We start from the raw sequence: 18359 nt of genomic DNA, 5'->3' as shown, positions 1-18359 counted from the left end.
CGGCAGAACGTAACGAATTTCTGGTTTAAATCATTGCTAAACAGAATGCACTTAGGGCAGAATGTTTCAGAGGTGTTAAAGATCATGCCGAGGAAGCATTCCGAAATCAAATTTCATCAGAACTGGCCGCTCAGTTCAATAAATGTGACATTTCTGGGTGAAAAAACGAGAAGGGTTTTAACAAACTATTTCCAAGCACGTCCCAGAGCAGGTGGTGTGTCAGAGGCAGCCAGTGAGAGGGCAGATGCTGGACAGACTCAAGCAGAGGGCACAGGTGCCCTGACAGAGCCGAGCATCTTCTCTGGCCCTGAGGAGCAGAGAGGTCTCCAAGGCAGAGCAGAGGTAGGAAAGCAAAGCTGTGCCCCCCAGAAGATCAGGGACTGCCCAACCCATGCCTGAAGTGCTCTCACAGACCACACGGACAGCACAGGGCTGGAACAACCCTGCCAGGCAGGAGCAAAGAGCAATGGCAGCATTTATTCAGACTTCCACTGCTGTTAATCCTTCACTTCTCTGTGCTCCCAAATGGATTTGCTTTGCTAAAATGAAATGCTGATCAGGCAAAGTGGTGCAGCATTCACATGCCAGTTTAGCCATGGGAAGCAGCTCCCAGGACTGTCCCAAAGCTTTCCTGCCTGAGCTGCTGTGCCCCTGTGCTGAGCCCCCTGCTGCCTCCACTGCCTTTGATTGCCTCTTCACCTCGTGCTGTTCAAAGGCACCACTTGCATTTCAAGTTTAGAGCTCTTCTTAAGACTGCTTCTTCCTGGCATGAAAATACCCCACAGGAAGAGATGCCAGGGCTTCCCAAAACCTGGGCCCTCCCTCCTGCTTAGACTTTGACAGAGATGTAAAAGATCAATACTTTGAGCATGTCCCTTATATATTAGTCCTGGCTTTTTTTCTGCATGCTAAGGCTAGAGAAAGCCAAGGAATCTCTGCCAGCCCTCCATCCCACTGACTTTCAGCAGATCTTGTGGTGTCTGGAGCGTCCTCCCACTTGCCAGCCGTGCCATGTCTCTAGCTAACAGCCATGACCCAGCTCAGAGCATGTCCCCAGCTGACACTGCCCTGCTCCCTCTCCTACCATGTCCTTTCTCCTGTGGCAGTCACTGCAAGGCTTGGAAACAAATGTAAGAAAAAACAATAAAGCTCCTTCAGTAGCCAAAAAGGAGATGCAGTTCATCCTCTCAGGATGTGCTGTTGATACAGAGGGTGTTTGCATAATCAGTCCAGAGAAACAGCTCTTCCTCCCCACACCTGCACAAGAGATGGACAATCCACACCTCCGTGCAGACATGGACTTACAGCAGGGACAGCCCTGTCCAGGACCAGCTGCACAACCAACGCTTGCTAAAAATGAGTCAGAGTCATGGCCATACAAACCCCAAGGAGCATCTCCGGCCCCAGCCCCCTGTAGAGGCAAATCCTCTGCTGCTGCCCAGAGAAGCTGTGCTTGTCCCATCCCTGGAAGTGTTCAGAGCCAGAATGGATGGAGCTCTGAACAAGCTGGCCTAGCGAAAGGTGTCCCTGCCCATGCAGGGGGGTTGGAACTAGATGATTTTTAAGGTCCCTTCCAACTCATGCCATTCTATGATTCCATGAATTCTGTTCAGAGTCACAAATTCATGCAAAATCCAAGGTCATATTAGGACAGAAGACATGACTATGCATGCACATACATATTTTTAACCTCTGTATGTAATTAAGAGCCTTTTTTACCCTATGAAAAAGCCTAAACAGTCTTAACGTTCTCCAAAGGAGAATCAACAAATTAGCGAGACTAAGAACTGCCACAAAGAAATGCATACAGATATTTCAGCTGCTATCAAAGTAATGTACACCCACAGAAAGGTTAAACCATCACCTGAAACACCGCTCTTCAGGAATGATGAGGTGTGTTTGCCTCACTGCAGCAATGTGACTCTTGACCACATTCTGACTATGACAACAGTGGCAAGGGATTTGAAAGGAGATGTCAGATACCAACACCGTGTCGCCTGTGACAGCCTCAAAGGAATAACTAAAAAGGTCATTCCTTGTCTTATTTGATGTGATGTAAATTTTATTTCAAAGTCCATCTCCAAAGAGGCTCCTGGAATACTGACTGATCCGAAATGGGGTTACCCAGTGAGAGGGCTAACGTGGAGGCCTGTGGTGCCTCCTGATGTAATCAATACTTGAAGCATACGGATGTGGCAGTTTAATTTCTCTACTTCAATGAGCAACAGATGCTCAGTGAACCCCCCATGGCCTCCCTGTGTGCAAGATGCTCAGCACCATCCTCAGGCTGAACTGCTGCCCCTCCATGCAGCAGGGATACATCATATTCTTTCATTTTACTATATAAAAATCTGCAACCATTTCCAGTGCTCATTCCAAAAGCTCAGTGGCCAGAAGCAGACACTCTGATGTGTACACAACAAAAGCCACAGAACTATCCATAAGGACATACAGTGGGAAAAGCCTATTCAAGAGAAAATCCTTGCAACAAGGATGAAAGGATGAAGAAATGAATTTTACTGACTGAGTTTCAAACAATTTATCCCTTTACCTTCCTTCTGCATTTCCTCATCAAGTCAAAATTTCACATCTTTGACCTTCCCTTAATGAAAACCACATGTAGTATTCAAGGCATTTTTATATATTTAGACAACAGTTTTCCCCTGAACTCTGTTTTTCCATCCCACTCGCACTTCATCCAATTCCCAATTAAGGTGACTGCACAGGGAGTAAGTGATTTTGTCCTCATTTATCTAAATGCATCAGGCAGTAATGAAACCTGCTCTGCCACAGCAACAGGGAGTGGGAAGCAGCCACCAGTGCTACAGAAACACCCTCTCAGATGAAGGATTTCCCAGTACAGCCTAAAGAAAGGATATCTGCCCACACTCTCCCATGAAATGCTGGATCCTCAGCTGACTTTAATTAGAGTCACCTCCATTTCCATCACTGCAGGACATGATGTGAGGCTTTCTCTCTAATTTGCTACAAATCATGCTCTACCCTGCCATTTTGCTGCTATTCTGGGCTGGTATCTCCCTCTTCCCATTTCAGTTTAAGAGCTGTGGTGATGCCCAGCACTCGCTGCTTTGTATCTGGGATTGCACTAAGCTGAAGCTCAGGTGCTAGGAGCTCCCAATTTCTTTTAAGTGCCCTTGCTGGCTCACTCTCCGTTTCGGAAGGCAGAGGGGAGCAGGACAGTACACTGGAGAGAAGTTCACAAATTGCTGTGCCAGCTGTGCTCCCCTTCATATTTTTTAGCAACTCTACAGGACTATCATGCAGCTTAAATAAAAACAACCCAAAGCTTTCGAGTGGAACGAAATCTCTCTTTCAGACGCGGGCAACACCGGAGATAATTAAATAGCAGCTAAGGACTGAAACTCGAGGCTAGTGATTTCTGGGGTGGCTTTTGACGGGCCCTGCTGCTGAGCCTCACGGACAGCACGGCTCACGCCTCACCTCGCAGCTGCTGGAAGCAGGTGGTGCTGCTGTCCCCATCCAGCGGGTGCCGCAGGACCCCGTTGCTGGGCTTGGGCCGCTCGTAGTCCCTGTCGGGGAGCATGGCCTGCTCGCTCTCCCCGGCGCGCTCCGGCCGCGGCGGCAGCGACTGCGGGAAGCCGAACATCGGCAGGGACGAGAAGAAGAGTAAGGCACCACAGAGCAGGAAGCCTCCCCACCACGCTCCGATCCACCGAGGGTCGTCCGGGGTTATGTCCAGCTTACCTGTGGGGGGAGCAAACACGAGTCAGTCAGCGGCTTGGCCACGGGGAGGGAAAGACAGCGGTGTGAAGGATCCCGGGGGCTGCAAGGCGGTTGTTGGGGCCTTTGCTGGCAAGGGAGGGGCACAAGACACAAGGTGGGACATTGCTGGCCGGGGGACTATGTGCCAATCACGAACGGGACGGGACTGCTGAGGAACACGTCTCGAGCTGTTTATTTTGCAGCATCAGTCTCATTACATGGCTATGACAATGGGAAGATGCCAGCAGCTCACATCCCTGGCAGCAGACCAAGAACTTAATGTTACAACTTACTTTAAAAGCTTTTTTGACCAATCGCAATAAGCAAAAGCATACTGACAAGTAGTTCTATCCAACCACTATAAGCACATGTACTGTCGCTGTTGAGGCAGGATAGGAACAGAAGAACTCCAATTCAGAAGGCGAGAAGAAAACTGATTTATTTCAAATGCACCGCTCTATTTATAGAGAACATCGTGCAGACTGATTTCATTGGTCTTAAAGTAAAAATATCTCACACCATTGGTGCACTCTGAATGACACATGGTGGCAGAACATATCTATAAACAATGTGAACAAGAGAGATAGTGAATTATTTACATTCTTTTCCAACTCTCTCCGAGGCCCAGCCTGGTAGAAATGTCTCTTTTTCTCTCCGACTGAACTGAGAATATCCACAGACGTACCTTTGGTTAAAACAATGCTCGCTTATTTTGAATACAATACCTGCTTGTAAGCCTTAAGATACAATGCATGGAGCTCCATTATTAAGCTTAGAACTTCCTAATATCTCACTAGATATACTTTTCTGTAGCTTAGGGAGTTATTCTAGACAAACATTAATACACAGACCATTGTTCTATTTGCCCTTACTCTTCTACTTATTTTATAATTGTTCTGCTGACAAATCTTATGGCTACTGTTTAGCTCTAATCCCAGTTCTGCTGTCTCTGAGGCCTGCCTTTTGCAACTTGCCCAAAACCCTCTGATTTTAAGGATTCCCACAGTGGGAGCCCACAGTGAACCTCACAGCTGTAGCATGTGAGCCATCAGTGCACAGTGTCCTCCGTATCCAAGAGATCCTTAGGACCAGCTCCCATCCCCTCTTCTATCCAAATGGTACACCCAGCTTCTGCAACACCCTCTAGTCAGAGCTTCTCCCTAGTGTTTTTGGCTATGCCAGCTCTAGGAAGCTGCTGTACACCAGTGCCCCCTGTGCTGGCACTGAGGTTTTGGGCATCCCTGTCCAGGTGTGTCACACTCACCTGACACCTATTGGCACAGACCTGCACAGACAAGGACACTGCACCTCCAACCCTGCTTACTACCCTGTTTTCCCAGGAGCTCAATGCTCCCTCCGCTTTGATTTCACAGCCCTTTTCAGCAAAAGAGAGATTGCTATTTGGGCTTTAGGGGAACCTGTGACTGGAGGGTGCAACAGTCCTAAATCCTGGAAAAGAAACCCACCCACAGTATCAAATGGGCTCAGGAAAGCACAGAAATAATCAGAAAAGGAAGAAAAGTAAAATAAAAGGCTAGAGTATCCTGTAGGCCATCACTCAGCACAGGTAAGGCCTAAGAAAGATCTGGAGTCAGTTTGAGGAAATACATATAAACAGCAGGAGAGGAAAAACTTTTCCTAACAGCTGCCTTGCTGCCACAGCCACAAGGGTGCTCAGTGCTGGAGCTGATTCCTGGGGGAGACCCACGTCCACATGGCTGGAATAACAAGCTCCTCTGTTCATGGTGACTGTCTGGTTACTGCCACTCTGAAAAATCTGTCTCAAGTGAGGCAATCAAGTTGTCTCTCAAGCTGAGACAGAAGGAAACTCTTTTCTCCTTAGGGAAAATAACACGTAGCTCTCAAACACAGATAAAGTTTGAAAAATAGTGCTGTGGAGGGATTGGATTCTTCTGCTGTTATTTCCTCCTGCCTGAAGTGCATTTTTTTCAGGTTCTTGGGAACACAACAGTGTGAAGAGTCAGGCAAATCAGAGTTTTCTTCATATTACCTTCCTAAAATAGCTGCTGGGTGGCGGGCAGTGCAGCAGCATGCTGGTGTCCCACACCTGCCCAAAACAGGGAGCAGGACAAGGCTCAACCCCCTGGAGCTTGCTCTCCTTATGCCACCTCGAGCTCCAAGGCAGAGCCAGCTGCAAAGTGGAAACTCTTTCCCATACGAAAACCAAGTCCACGTGTGCCTCAGCTTTTGCATGACAGTGACTGATCGTGGCCAAAGCCAGCTGGACCTGGAGCTGGGAGCACTGCACCATCCCTGGAAAGTGGCTGAGCCACAGCCCTTCCAGGCTTCTCAGCAGTAACCTTCCACAGTTCTTGTCTGTGGCTCAGTACTTGTCTGGGGCTTTTTGAGCTGTAAATACTGAGCAATGTCTTATGTTAAAAATGGCCAGGAGATACCAAATTAACTTCTCAGCTAGGTCAGCATCTTGCCTCTGATGGCAACCAACTGCAGCTGCCCAGAAAACCTACAAGAATAAAGCCAGTATATCTTATTCTTGTGGCTTGGAGGCTTTCTAAGCTAGATTGGTGTCATGTTCATTTTTTTCATATATATACACTTGTCCAATTGCTTTAAAATCCATTTGGAGATTTTTAGCACCTTATGGTGAGGAGTTCCACAGCTTCACCTACTGGGAGATAAAATATTTTCTTCTGTACATTCATATTTTAGTGTAAATTATACTAAATGGTAAAATATCTAACAGGTTTCAAACAGCTCCTCTGCCAAATGAGGCTTTGGTAAAGCCAAGGAATGAAAAGGGGCCATGTGGTGTTTGACCAAACTGCAGCCAAATGCCTCAGCCATCCCAAAAGATACTTCTTTCTCATTTGATGTTATTTACATTTCTTCAGCTGCCATGTGCATGTGAGATCAAAAAAAAGGCAGTAACACACTTGCAGCTTTGCACAATTCTGTTCTGAGTCCTGCAAGGTTCAACTCCATCCAAATGTGTTCTGTGACAACGCATTTGCAACATCATAAGGCTGTAATACACCCTCTAAGGGACAAAACCCCTGCACAAGGGTCTGTGGGGTCTGACGGAGCTGAGATCTGTGGAAAAAGCATCTGAACAATCGAGGGAAAGGAATGAAGCATCAGGTTTGCCGTGTGCAGCCAGAGGGTCGGGGAGCAGCAGAGAACAGCCTGTCACATGTTGCCCTCTCATGGCGAAGAACACACAGTGCAAGCATCAAAAAAAGCAGAATTTGGTCTAAACGAACAAAAGGACAATTTGCAAACAATCTGCTTTAACCCGAGTGAAGTCAAGGTGAGCAATAATTATTTAATACTTTGGAGAAAAGCAATAACGCTGTGGGACTGATGCTGCCCATCCAAGCAGGGTCATGGGCAGAAGGTGCTGGGCATGGACCTTACTGGTGTGCCTCCGTCAGAACCTGGCTGGTTCCCCCACACCCTGGGGTGGCAGCTCTCCAGATTTCACCCTGTGCTCTGGATACAGCTCCCCCGGCATGACAATGCCACAGTGCTATTTCAAGGTGTCCTTTAAGAGCTGGGATGAAACTCATCTCATAGTAGAAAACACAGAAGGGAATAAATCTTAACCATTAAAAATCTGTTTCTTAACAGAACAGAGCTGAAACCTTTTGAATCCCAGTCTTAAAACCCTTCTAAATATGACACTCATACATGCAAGAGGCACTGAAGACAGAATGAGTTTCCTGCTTCTGAACATCAACATTTTTGTCCTGATGATAAAAATTTAGTGTATTTTATTTGAAACCAAACCCAGGTCTCCTTACTTGTGTCAATGAAGACAGCATCCACATAGATTTTGGTACAGAAGGAGCCCAAGATAAATCCACAGGCTGGCCCAAATACCAGCATCGTAAACAGGATCCCTACAAGGAGAGAGAAAAGAGAAGATTAGTACCAGGCTCTGGTTATTCATTGCAAGTTGTTCTGCTTGTCTCCTGGAAGATGGCATTACCTCAGTGGTGCCAAATAGATAGGGACAGTCTCTGTGTTGAATGCTCCAAGCAAAAGAGCACCCTAAATGTGTTTTGTTTTTTTCATATCTCTTCAGGAAAATGAACAGATGGAGGTGTGATAATGCTGAAGGATTTCTATTGAGCTGAGGAGACAGTGTGGACATATGCTGTGTTTTGGTCAGCTGGCTGCTCTAAAAGATGTCTTACTCAACAGCACAAGGCAAAGCAGCCCTGCCTTCTCCTCACAGGCAACTCTGTCTTTGCCACCTCCAGCTAAAATCCCGGTAGACAGAATTTTCAAACATTAGGGACAACACATCTATGAAATGAGTGTAGTCACTGACTGCTGGATAAAGTCCCTTTAGAAGTGGGAGGACTCTTCCACATCTGTGAAGCCCTTCTCCCCATCAGACACACATGGCAAATATTCATGCTCTGTGGATCTTCCAGCCTCTCACAACTGCTTGTTCTTTCTGCAAAACCTGCATGAAATTGCCAGTGTAATGCCAGGAGAAGAGCCATTATGAGTAAATTACTTATTTGTTTCAATACAGTATTTAGAAGCATTTATTTTCACTCCCATTTTGGCCCTGAAACAGGAATGCTACAGGCACAGTGCCAGCTCTCAATTATCCAAGGCAGAAAGGCAGGGGGACACAAGGATAATCAGAAAAAGAAGCAGCAAAGGTAACACAAAACATTTGTAAATTAGACAATAAGAACATATTAGGTACTTTCACATTTGGGATAACAACATTTGGGAAAAACAACAAAAGGTCCCTCAAGGACCCTTGTAAATGGTTTTCTGAAAGGGGCAGGGACAGACTGAGCAGTGTGCAGCAGAGCAAGAGCCTGCTTGTTCCCTCTGGAGGAAGGAATGGACCTTGCTGATGGACCCATGTGCCTGGTGAGAGGGGCACCTCAGCAGACACGTGCCAGCACCAGTCTTGGTGTCACTGCACTTCAGAAATGGCCCATGAAGGACCTTATTTGCATCTGGGTGCTTTTCTCACTCTCCTAATCTCTCTGGGGGTGTTGCCTGGCATCTCAGTGCATTTATAATGCACTTCATCACAGCTATTTCAGCTCTCAAGTTCCTTATCTGGAAACTTTTTAATTCCCAAGTTCCCTCTCTGTGCATTTCTCAGGAGCTGGAGAAAGTATCAGAGCTGCAAAAAAATTCCCAGACCCCCATCCCCAGGCAAGGCAAACCACACCTGCCAACAACAGCTTAGCCAAGCAGAATAAACTCGTACGGTCAGAAGCAACTTCACCTTCATTTTTAAAATGCAGGGTGCAGACTAATTCCTCCAGGTGGCTGGCACTGGGATCTGGCTGGATTAATAACCAGGGACAAAGCAGAGGTGCCCCCAGCCAGCTGCTCACACAGAAACCCAGCGTGTTAAAGCCTTCAAGGCTCTCACCTAGAGCAGCACAAGGGACAAAGGAAGGTGGTGGGAGGAAAAGAAGTGCCAGGTTGTATGAGCTGCAGTGAGGGGTCACTGCTGTCAGGGCAGCAGCAGGAGCTGCCAGCCCCTGCCCGGTCTCTGCCAAGCTCAAAGCTGCAGCAATGCCACCGTGCCTCAGCTTGTGCTGCCAGCTTACATTAATCCCCAGGGTCTCTGCCCGTGCTGTCCCATGTCACAGGAGGACAGCCATCTCCCCTCCTGCAGTCACCTTGTCCTGGGTGCTCGGTTTGTGCTCCATGATCCAGCAGTACATTGGGGAATTTGTGCTCCTTGAGCAACAGAGCTGCTTAGGAAGCCTGTGCCTTGCTCCTTTGGGGATCTATAAAGCCTCACAGGGGAGATCCCTGGACACCTGCAGAAGCATTTCAAGGGATGTGAAGTGAGGGAAGAGACAGGCTGGGAGAGCAGAAAAAAAGGGATTTCTTTTCCCAGCACACCTCAGCCCCATCCCCCCTCCCTTCCAGTCCCAAGGCCAGCCCCACTTGCAGTTACACAGTTTCCAGCAGGATTTTCTAAAATATCCATGTCACATTTTTTGTGGTCACTAGATGGCATCAGTGTTTGACATTCAGCCCCCAAGTGCCATATGGAGCAGGCTGGGTGACAGTGCTGCTCATCCTTGCTCCCAGAACACGATGCTGTTCCCGGGATCCTACAGCCCCATGGAGGGTGGTATAGTAAAAAATGTGTCAGACCCCGACTCAGGGAAGAAATGATGATGTCTGGCTCCAGATCAGGAGGCTGAAGGATAGCTTTATTAAAACTATACTATATTACATTAATATACTATTTAAAGAGATACTATCCTTTTCTACATACTTACTTCTTACCTCTCTAACTAACTAAAACTCGTGACTCTCTGCTGAGAGTCCGAGCCACAGCTGGATCCCATTGGTCACTGAACCCAAACAACCTTCACCAGAATCCAACCCAGCAATCACTTCAGGTAAACAATCTCCATACCACATTCCACATGGGGAAAACAGAGGAGCAGAGATAAAGACTGGTTTCTCTTCTTCTCTCTGTGCTTCTCCTGAGAGACAGAGTTATGTCTCTCTGTCCAGAGAATGTGAATGTCACAGGGTGGCACTGACACAGGGCACTGTCAGCACCCACACATCTGCCATATACACACTCAGGCTGAGCCCCTTCCCTGTCTGGATGCCAAAAATCACAGGTTTTAGCACAAACTGTTCTATAACTGTTTTCAGGCACAGAGCTGAAGGAGACAGCATGTAGCAGAGATTGCCACGGCTACTCCTGTGATGAATGAGACAGCATTCAAATACCTTTGAAAACTGAACATTAATTACAAATTTCTATGTAAATATGGTCAAGCACATAAGGACACGCTGGGCCCCATATCAGCTGGAGCAATGACAAATGGAGCTACTCAGGCAGAAGGACAAGGGCCAGCCAGTTCTACCTTCTAGGCAACACCTTTGGACGCATCAGTGTTGGTCTGAGGAGGGATGAAGTTTGCCCTGTGATGATCTCCAAACCACAGAGTTGTCTGACCATGTGTGTACAGCAAAACCACAGAACTGGTGTTTGTTTCATGGAGCAAAGCCCGAAGCAAGGAACATGGAAAAAGATCATCCTTCACCAAAAACAAACAGGAAATATGTTCCTCTTTTCCAAAAGCAGGGACCTGTGGCTGGTGATCCAGCAGCAGCAGCGAGATGCTTGCAGAGAGAATTATTTCAGAAAAAGGCAAACAATGAGAAAGCTGTAACCAGTACAGGCACAGGTGACAGATGAACACTGCCCCTCCTCACACTATTGCATCTCGAAACCACTATGCCAGAAACAAGCCCTGTCCTCAGTTATTAAAGTACCTCATTTCATATCCTGGTGGCTGCAGGAAGGCACGATTTGCTCTGCCATGTCCTCACTAGAGGGCAATGTGGGATAGAGCATCCACTGAAACACCTATCTAACATCTTACAAAAGCTATTTAATTATTATTCGCCTCTAGGCTAGCTTTAAAAACCCATGTTAATTTTGTTTTCACCTTTTCTGTAGTTTGTTCTAAAATCAAGAAGAAAACAACTGGTTCACCCCATGCCCTTTTTATCTTTTTTTGAGACTCCAACAAAATCCAAGGGTTGCAATAATAGTATTTTACACTGTAATTCACAAATCAAGCAGATTGTGGAAAACTCAAGGCATGGACTGTCACAATGGATAGTCCAGGGTCTGTACAGAGCAGGACCATGCTCAAGGATCAATGGAGCATGCTGCTGGGCACAAAAGCCAGGCTAATTAAGCAATTGGGATAGAGCCTGTGGTTGAACATCTATGCGGAATTGAGGAGAGAAGGGGAAATTAGGCAAGTTTGAATTAGCTTAAGACATCCTTCCTCTTTTGAGAAATCCTGCTACTAGGAGAACCCTTTCCACATCACCCACCTCGTCATGCAACAACAAAGCTGCTGCTTAGTATAAAAGGAGGTCTTGCAAAAGGCCTTTTCCCAGTGCTGGGGCTGCTGCTAAGAATTAAAATGTACAAAATTTGTCATTAGCTTTAATACCACTTGCTTGGTCTTTTCCCATGTTTCCCTCTAACTTTTAGATCAGTCTGATTTGATGGAGCCAGAGGACACTGATACCAGGAGCAAAGAGATCAAAGGTCCTATCCTGGCTCCACCAGGCTCTTGGGAAACTCCCACTGATGCCAATAAAACCAGTGATCAGTAAAGGTACTGAAATTTGATGGTATTTTTATTTTTAATATCTGAGTTATTTTTCTTAATTCTTACTAAATTACAGCAGTTCTTAGAAGTACTTCAGAGAAGAGAATTTAAAAAAAAAGCAACTCTGTCTTAGGACAATTCAAACACTTTGTTTGTTAACTCTCAAACATTTCCTCCCAGTTTGTGTCCTTTTAGAGCAAAATGACATCTTAGTTTGAAAACAGCTAATAATTTTCAGTTTACCTGTTCTATTCCCAAAAAGGCAGGAAAAAAAAAAAAAAAAAGGCAGCAAAGCAGGCTGCACTGAGAAATCAGAAATGTTTTCCTCCTCATCTTTTCAAATGGAACAATTTGCCAAATCCTACTTTGTCCTGTCAAATAACATTTTCCCAGAGCTGAGGAAAGAATTGAGACAGAGGCCAGTATTAGTTCTGACATTTTGTGATGAGACTTTATCACTAGTAAGGCCCAAGACTGATAATGCAGGTTTCCATTAGAGCAAAGGGAAGGAGCAGCAGCAGGTACCCCATCTGTGGAGGGATGGTGGCACAGAGATGCTCTGAGTCACACAAAGTACACAGAAACCAAATTGCAAAGAGGGATAAAAGCTGTCAGTATTTCAGTAATAAAGAGCTGTCCCTTGGTGTTTCAAATTGCTTTCCAGTAGCAACAGGATCCTGAAACATGAGCAAACCTGTGCTGTTCACAGGGTAAAACAGGAGAGGCATCAACTCAATCCCTGTGATGAATTAACTGGGGACAGTAACTCCCAGGAGAAGCCCTCCTGGCTGGAAATAAGGCATTGAGGGAGACACTGCAAGGCTTGCCAGCCTCACCAAGGTGCAGCCAGCAGCACCTCAGGTACAGTTCACTGAGGAATAAGAGCACAGTCACGGGCAGAGGAAAAGAACACGTGGGCAGCTAAAGAACACCAACCAAGTAATTTTGCTTCAAAGCCTCAGCCTCACCAGGGGCTGAAGACACGAGGAAATTTACTTTGGAGAGCTGCCAACATACGCCATGCGAAGGTGAGCTGGGTAGGTGAGACAGGAGGAGGAAAAGCAGCATCTCCCACAACAGGGCTGGCTATCAGAGCAGGAACCATCAGCAGTGACTCACACAGCACTTCCCAGCCATGGGCAAACCCCTGGTGTAGCAGAGGATACTGCTTTATTTAGCTATGGGGTTGTCACTGGTATCTGCTGGGTCCCCTGGAGCCAGGCTGCTCCTGCCTTGGCATTTCCATGAAATTAAAGTGTGGAAGATTATTCACCGTGCTCCTAAGAAGCAGCACATCTTCAGCAAAGCACATGGTCAGAGAAATAGCTCCTCCCCCTTGCACCATCCCAAGGGACAGCTCTGGCGGGCAAAAAGCTGATCCGTTTGGAAGGTGTGGGAAATTGCTGCAAAACATTGTCCTTGCATCAAGTAACTACATCCCTGAGGAGGAAGGGATCAAGGAGCTGAATGTGATCTCTGTCAGCAACTGGGTGGTGCAGTGACCATCACAAACCACAGGTTTTGGGGTGTGTGGGGGAGGGCACAGCACAGACCACCTGCCATGGTCCTGGGAGTGCTGCCGTGGTCATGGGACAGCATCTGGCCAGGAACGTCACCCTCAGCCCCCTGCCTGTGCAGGAGCAAGCTCTTTCTAAAAGCACAAAGGGAACTGGCTTTGCAAAGCACGAGATAATCTCAAAACCCTGCTTGTCCCACATTTCCCACTGTGTGGAGGGCTGGGCAGGCCAGTGTAAAGGGATTACTGGAATATCCTAATTCAGGGGCTCTGTGACCTGCCTTTAAAGAGACACCAGCCCAGAACAGCCTGTGGGAACCAAAGGCATCCTGGTACAGACTGGGGATGCTGTGTCCTCCTGCACACCAGGGAGTGGCTCTCAGGGGGATAAAGGGATAAAGGTTCCACTCTCACACCCGGTGGGCAAAGCTCCCCGCTTCAGTGGGTTTTCTCTGACTTCTATCAGTTGATGTAACCTCAAAAACACATAGTAAGGGTAGAGGGAGGCTGTTTCCTACCCAGAGAGCTTCTCTGTACAGCAAAACCTGCTGGAGTCACTCAGCACTGCCCATGCTCTCTGGCAGACAGCATGCCCATGAGCTGCTCGTGTCCACAGGAGTGGAGGGATGCCTGCATTCCTGCTCAGCCCTTGGTCTCTCATTCCCAGCTTTGCTCATTTACCATGGAAAGACATCATTTTCCCTGCCACTCAGCTCCCTGTCTACACAACCAGCTGCCCACCACCACCTCCTGCTCCCTTATGGCTGCTGCTCACTCACACTGGCTGTAGGAAAGGTGAAGAGCTGGTGCTGGCCTGGCGGCGTGTTTTGATTTGTTCTGCCTCCTCAGGACACCCACTGAAGTGAAGGGAATGCTCAAACAGGCTGGACAGATGTTTCCAAGTGCCTGCAGCTGTCGATTAATGAGGAACAACTTTGGGACAATTCACTTTAATGTTTAGTCTTTGTTCTGATGGGGATCAAAGCAGCTCCAGCCCTGTATTGGCATGAGGTGGGAGGAGTGAAGAGGTTGGGGGTTCATCCCATCTGTACAGTAGCACACACATTATTTATTAGTCTTGCCTTCAGGAGCTCAACACCAGCAGACCCCTCACACACCTATTTAGGGTTGCTCAAGAGATGCCAGCGACAGGCACAGATGTCCTGGCAGTCCCAAGGCAGTGAGAGGCTGAAATCCCTGCTCAGCCATTCCCTTCCCATGGACCAGTCACTGCATCTCGTTACCTTTCTACCTTTTAACAAAAGCTAGTCCCTCCTTGTGATGTATTGCAAGATGCCCAAATACTATGCAGTGCTTTAGTTATCAGGAACACCAAATGTGTTAGAACAAAGTGAGTTTTAGTTCTGAGCTCTTCCCATTGATTCCACTGTTACAACTCACTGCCTGCATCTGTGTGTGCAACACAACACTTGGAGAAAGATCCAACAGCACTGTCCCAAGACATCCTGTTTCTCACTGACAGACTTGCAGCTGCTTTTGGGCCAACAGAGCAGCTCCAGAAAGCCTGCAAAGCAAAAACATTGGATTGAATCTGACTTCTCCCATTTCCATGTAACCACTTGTGATGGGAAAGCCATACAGGGGTTTAATTCTTTCAGCCAGTGAAAGAAATTATTACAGTTTGAAATCTGGCAGCCTTGGACATCTCCCATCCTCCCCTCTTCTCTGATCAAGCCTTTCTATCAATATACCAAATCAGTTTCAGTAGCCTGTAAAAGCCACTCTTGCTTCATGAATATTTGGGTTTTTAAAGCAAGCTACTCACCACTGTATGCAAATGCTGCAGAATGACTTATTTACCCCCGTGTTTAATGAGATTTAGTACCTGTAGCTAAAGCTGGTTGGGGAATTTCATGTACTTACTTACAAGAAGCAATAAAAACATGCATCCATGCTACAGATGTAACAAACTTCTAATATGATTCTTCCAAGGCTGGAGAAAGCCCATGGCAGTGGCCTTTTCACTGCCTGCTGGAAAAGACTATTTCACTACTCCAGTACAGTTTTTGTTCGAGCCTATATTTAACATTCAGATATTTATCCCTAAAGGGGCTGCTTGGACTTGAAAGTATCTTACATGGAGGCTTCTCCCCAGACTATCAGGGTCCCTTCAAATATTGATTTCCATCAGAATTCAGGATTTCTCTAAAGAAATGTCTGCTGACTTAGAGATGAAATCTGTTTTCTATAAGCAGGCATTTTGCCTGGTGAACCACCCTGCATTTTCAATTATTACCAAGCCTTAGGTTTGTTTTATCAGCAAATCCCTGTCCTCAGCACTATCAAGGCTACATGTGGAAGGATCAATGTTATATCAACAACTGACAGTCCCAGGGGATCCTGATGCACACACAGAATGTTTGTGGAGTGGCACAGAAGGGGATTGGGCTTTTGCATTAGGAGCACAAGCTCAGCATCCAGCCCCAGATTTTCCATAATGACTAGGTGCACTTGCAGCAGCTCAAAACACATTCATGTGCTGGTTTGTGCCCTCATTCTGATGAGCACAGAAATAAAGAAAACCCAAGCCAAACATAACAAACACCACCCCCCCCCCGAAAAAAACCCATAAAATATAACCTCATATCAACCAAAAACCCAACAGAAAGATCCATGCATATAGGCTTTTAGGTTCCTCCTTTATCCAGCTGCTGAAACAGGATCACCAAAAAGATGGCAGAAAAACAATTCACATAATGAGAAAAGCTCCACAACCCTCAAAACTGTGTTTGCAAGCAAAACAAAAATTAAAGCAGCCCATTTGTGAGCTCTGCAAGGTAAACTATGGGGATGTGCTGACTACAGAAGTCTTGGGATTTATTTGGTCACACCAGTTAACACTGGGAACAAACTGTTCCCACTCCAGTTTTCCTCCCTACCATCTCAGTCCCCTCCCAGGCAGCAGAGGCACCTCTTGCTGTATTTCTCTCCTTACTGATGGGAAGCTGGAGAAGAAATTTGCTTATGCTAATCAATCCCTGGCACCAGCCACACGAGAGCTAATCCACTGGCAATCTCCATCAGTCTCTGCATATTTAACCAAAGCAGTGAACACTCACAGAGGATTATGAACGCAGTGGCATTGTTGTAGCAGTGTTTTCCTACTTGAGCTGCAATCACTCTGATGCCCTGTCTCTTAATATTTACACACACTCTACGCACAAACAGCATGCAGAATCACATCAGTGCATGCAAGCAAGATGAGAGCCTATGAGAACACACACACATTGATTTAATCTATCTCTCTGCACCTAGTGCTGTCTCCAACCTCTTCCAAAATGCTGACCTTCATGCTGGTTATTTCTATAAACCAGCATCTCTTAAGATAGTCATATTGCTTAATCCTCACAGAAGATTTGTCTCCTTCTGCAATGGTTTTACAGGTAGTTGGACATGGATTGCAAGATATTAGAGATCCAGGCTGAGTTAGAAGAAGTCTGAAAAAAGCTCAATAGTCATTTTTTCTGCCACTTTCTGCAAAAAGGAAACAAAGAAACAAAGAAAGTATGAACCCATGCCCTGTCCAGTCAGGTGCGTCACAAAAAGCCAATGCTGAGTGATCTCTGAAAAATAAGGACAAGCCACTTGTTCCATCTACCCTGCTGGCTCACATTCCTGTCCCTGAAACTTGCTTGTTATCACATCAGAAGGAGGCAGCTCCATTTAAGAAGTGGGTACAAGCACGTTCCTAACTATAGCGTGCAAATCCAGGGCAGGCTATTTCCACCCTGACGCACGAGCCCACGAGCCACGGATTCCACACCTCCAACATAAGGTGCAAACACACCAGCCGTAGCCGTGGGCTTGAACCAGCAATTTCCACCTTGTAAGCAATTTTTCCCTTGTGCTAATTACCTTGGGAGGCAGCCACCAAAGAGACTTTGGAAGAAAAAAAGCCACATTGTCCAATGCCAAGTGTGTTTTTTTTGAAGGGCTGAAGCCGCACGCCTTCGAGCTGTGTTCATCTCCCCCCAGCCCTTAAACACAAACACCTGTTCCACCAAACCCACGATGCCTCTGCAGCTACAGATGGGCAGATTTCCTTGTGTTATTTCCCAGGAATTGTGCCAACTGTAGGTTTGTATGGAAATATACTTTTAGGGCGCTTTCCTCTCTCTCTCTACAGGACTGCAACTCTGCTCTGAGTTTGCTGGCTGATGTCCCCTTCAATACTGGGTGGTTTTGATCCTACAGAAGAGCGTAGGGATACATTAAAGATCTGCACAAAATTCTTCCCAGTCCTCTCTTCCCTGCTCGGACGAGCTGTCCACTCCACCTACGAGCACAGCCTGTGTTTGCTCAACAGACATGAGATTCTTTTGAGGCTCTTGTACATGTTAACCTCCATCACTTGAATTCTGCACAAGTCGAGCACTTCCTTATACTCTAAAATACACTGGGAAAAAAGCCTCCAACAGCTCATGCAACTGACAGTACAATGAGCTATTCTCACAGCCTGTAAAGTGTGAATTTTGGCATTTGGAAGTTGCTGCAACACCACCTTCCCTTTTTATTTTTTTCTTTTCATCTGTATACTGCGTTCAGAACAGACACAACATGTTCTTTTGAGGACAGAGCTGCCAGAACTGCCTTTCTCTCTCTCTAACCTCAGTCTTGGGGGTATCCCTTCCCATCCCACATACCTTAAATGAGAACACGTTCAATTTCTAACTGGGGTTTTATGTCAATACAGGCAGCTTGCTGCTTTTCTAAGCAATGATTAGTCAGGAAGAAAAGTTCAGCTCTTTTCTCCCTACTGGACCTCTGACATGTCTGTCTCACCATTTGAAAAACTCTTCCCTGCAGAGTTCCCCTCTGCTCCTTCCCACTTTTCACCTGACTGAAGCAGAGGGCCACTGCTGCATTTCCAGTCTTTTTCATGCCTCTAAAGCATTTGCCATTTCTTTCTTGAGCTGACAGCACCTAGGATTTCAAGACCTTTC

At 46.5% G+C, this 18359-nt stretch overlaps 1 protein-coding gene across 1 annotated transcript in view; it reads right to left on the bottom strand.

Moving 5' to 3' along the window:
• SLCO3A1 (solute carrier organic anion transporter family member 3A1) overlaps positions 1 to 18359 on the bottom strand; it is a 138230-nt gene that overhangs the window by 28940 nt on the left and 90931 nt on the right. The window contains exons 3-4 of the mRNA XM_053954768.1: positions 7527 to 7625; positions 3463 to 3726 (exon numbers count right to left, since the gene is read on the bottom strand). Of these exons, the coding sequence (XP_053810743.1) occupies positions 3463 to 3726; positions 7527 to 7625 (363 nt within the window). The remainder of the gene's footprint in view (positions 1 to 3462; positions 3727 to 7526; positions 7626 to 18359) is intronic.

This window comes from Vidua chalybeata, chromosome 13 (assembly GCF_026979565.1).
Source record: "Vidua chalybeata isolate OUT-0048 chromosome 13, bVidCha1 merged haplotype, whole genome shotgun sequence".
In the NCBI taxonomy this organism is placed as follows: domain Eukaryota; kingdom Metazoa; phylum Chordata; class Aves; order Passeriformes; family Viduidae; genus Vidua; species Vidua chalybeata.
Note: the sequence above shows the minus strand (reverse complement) of the source record. Positions and strands in the feature narration are given on the sequence as shown.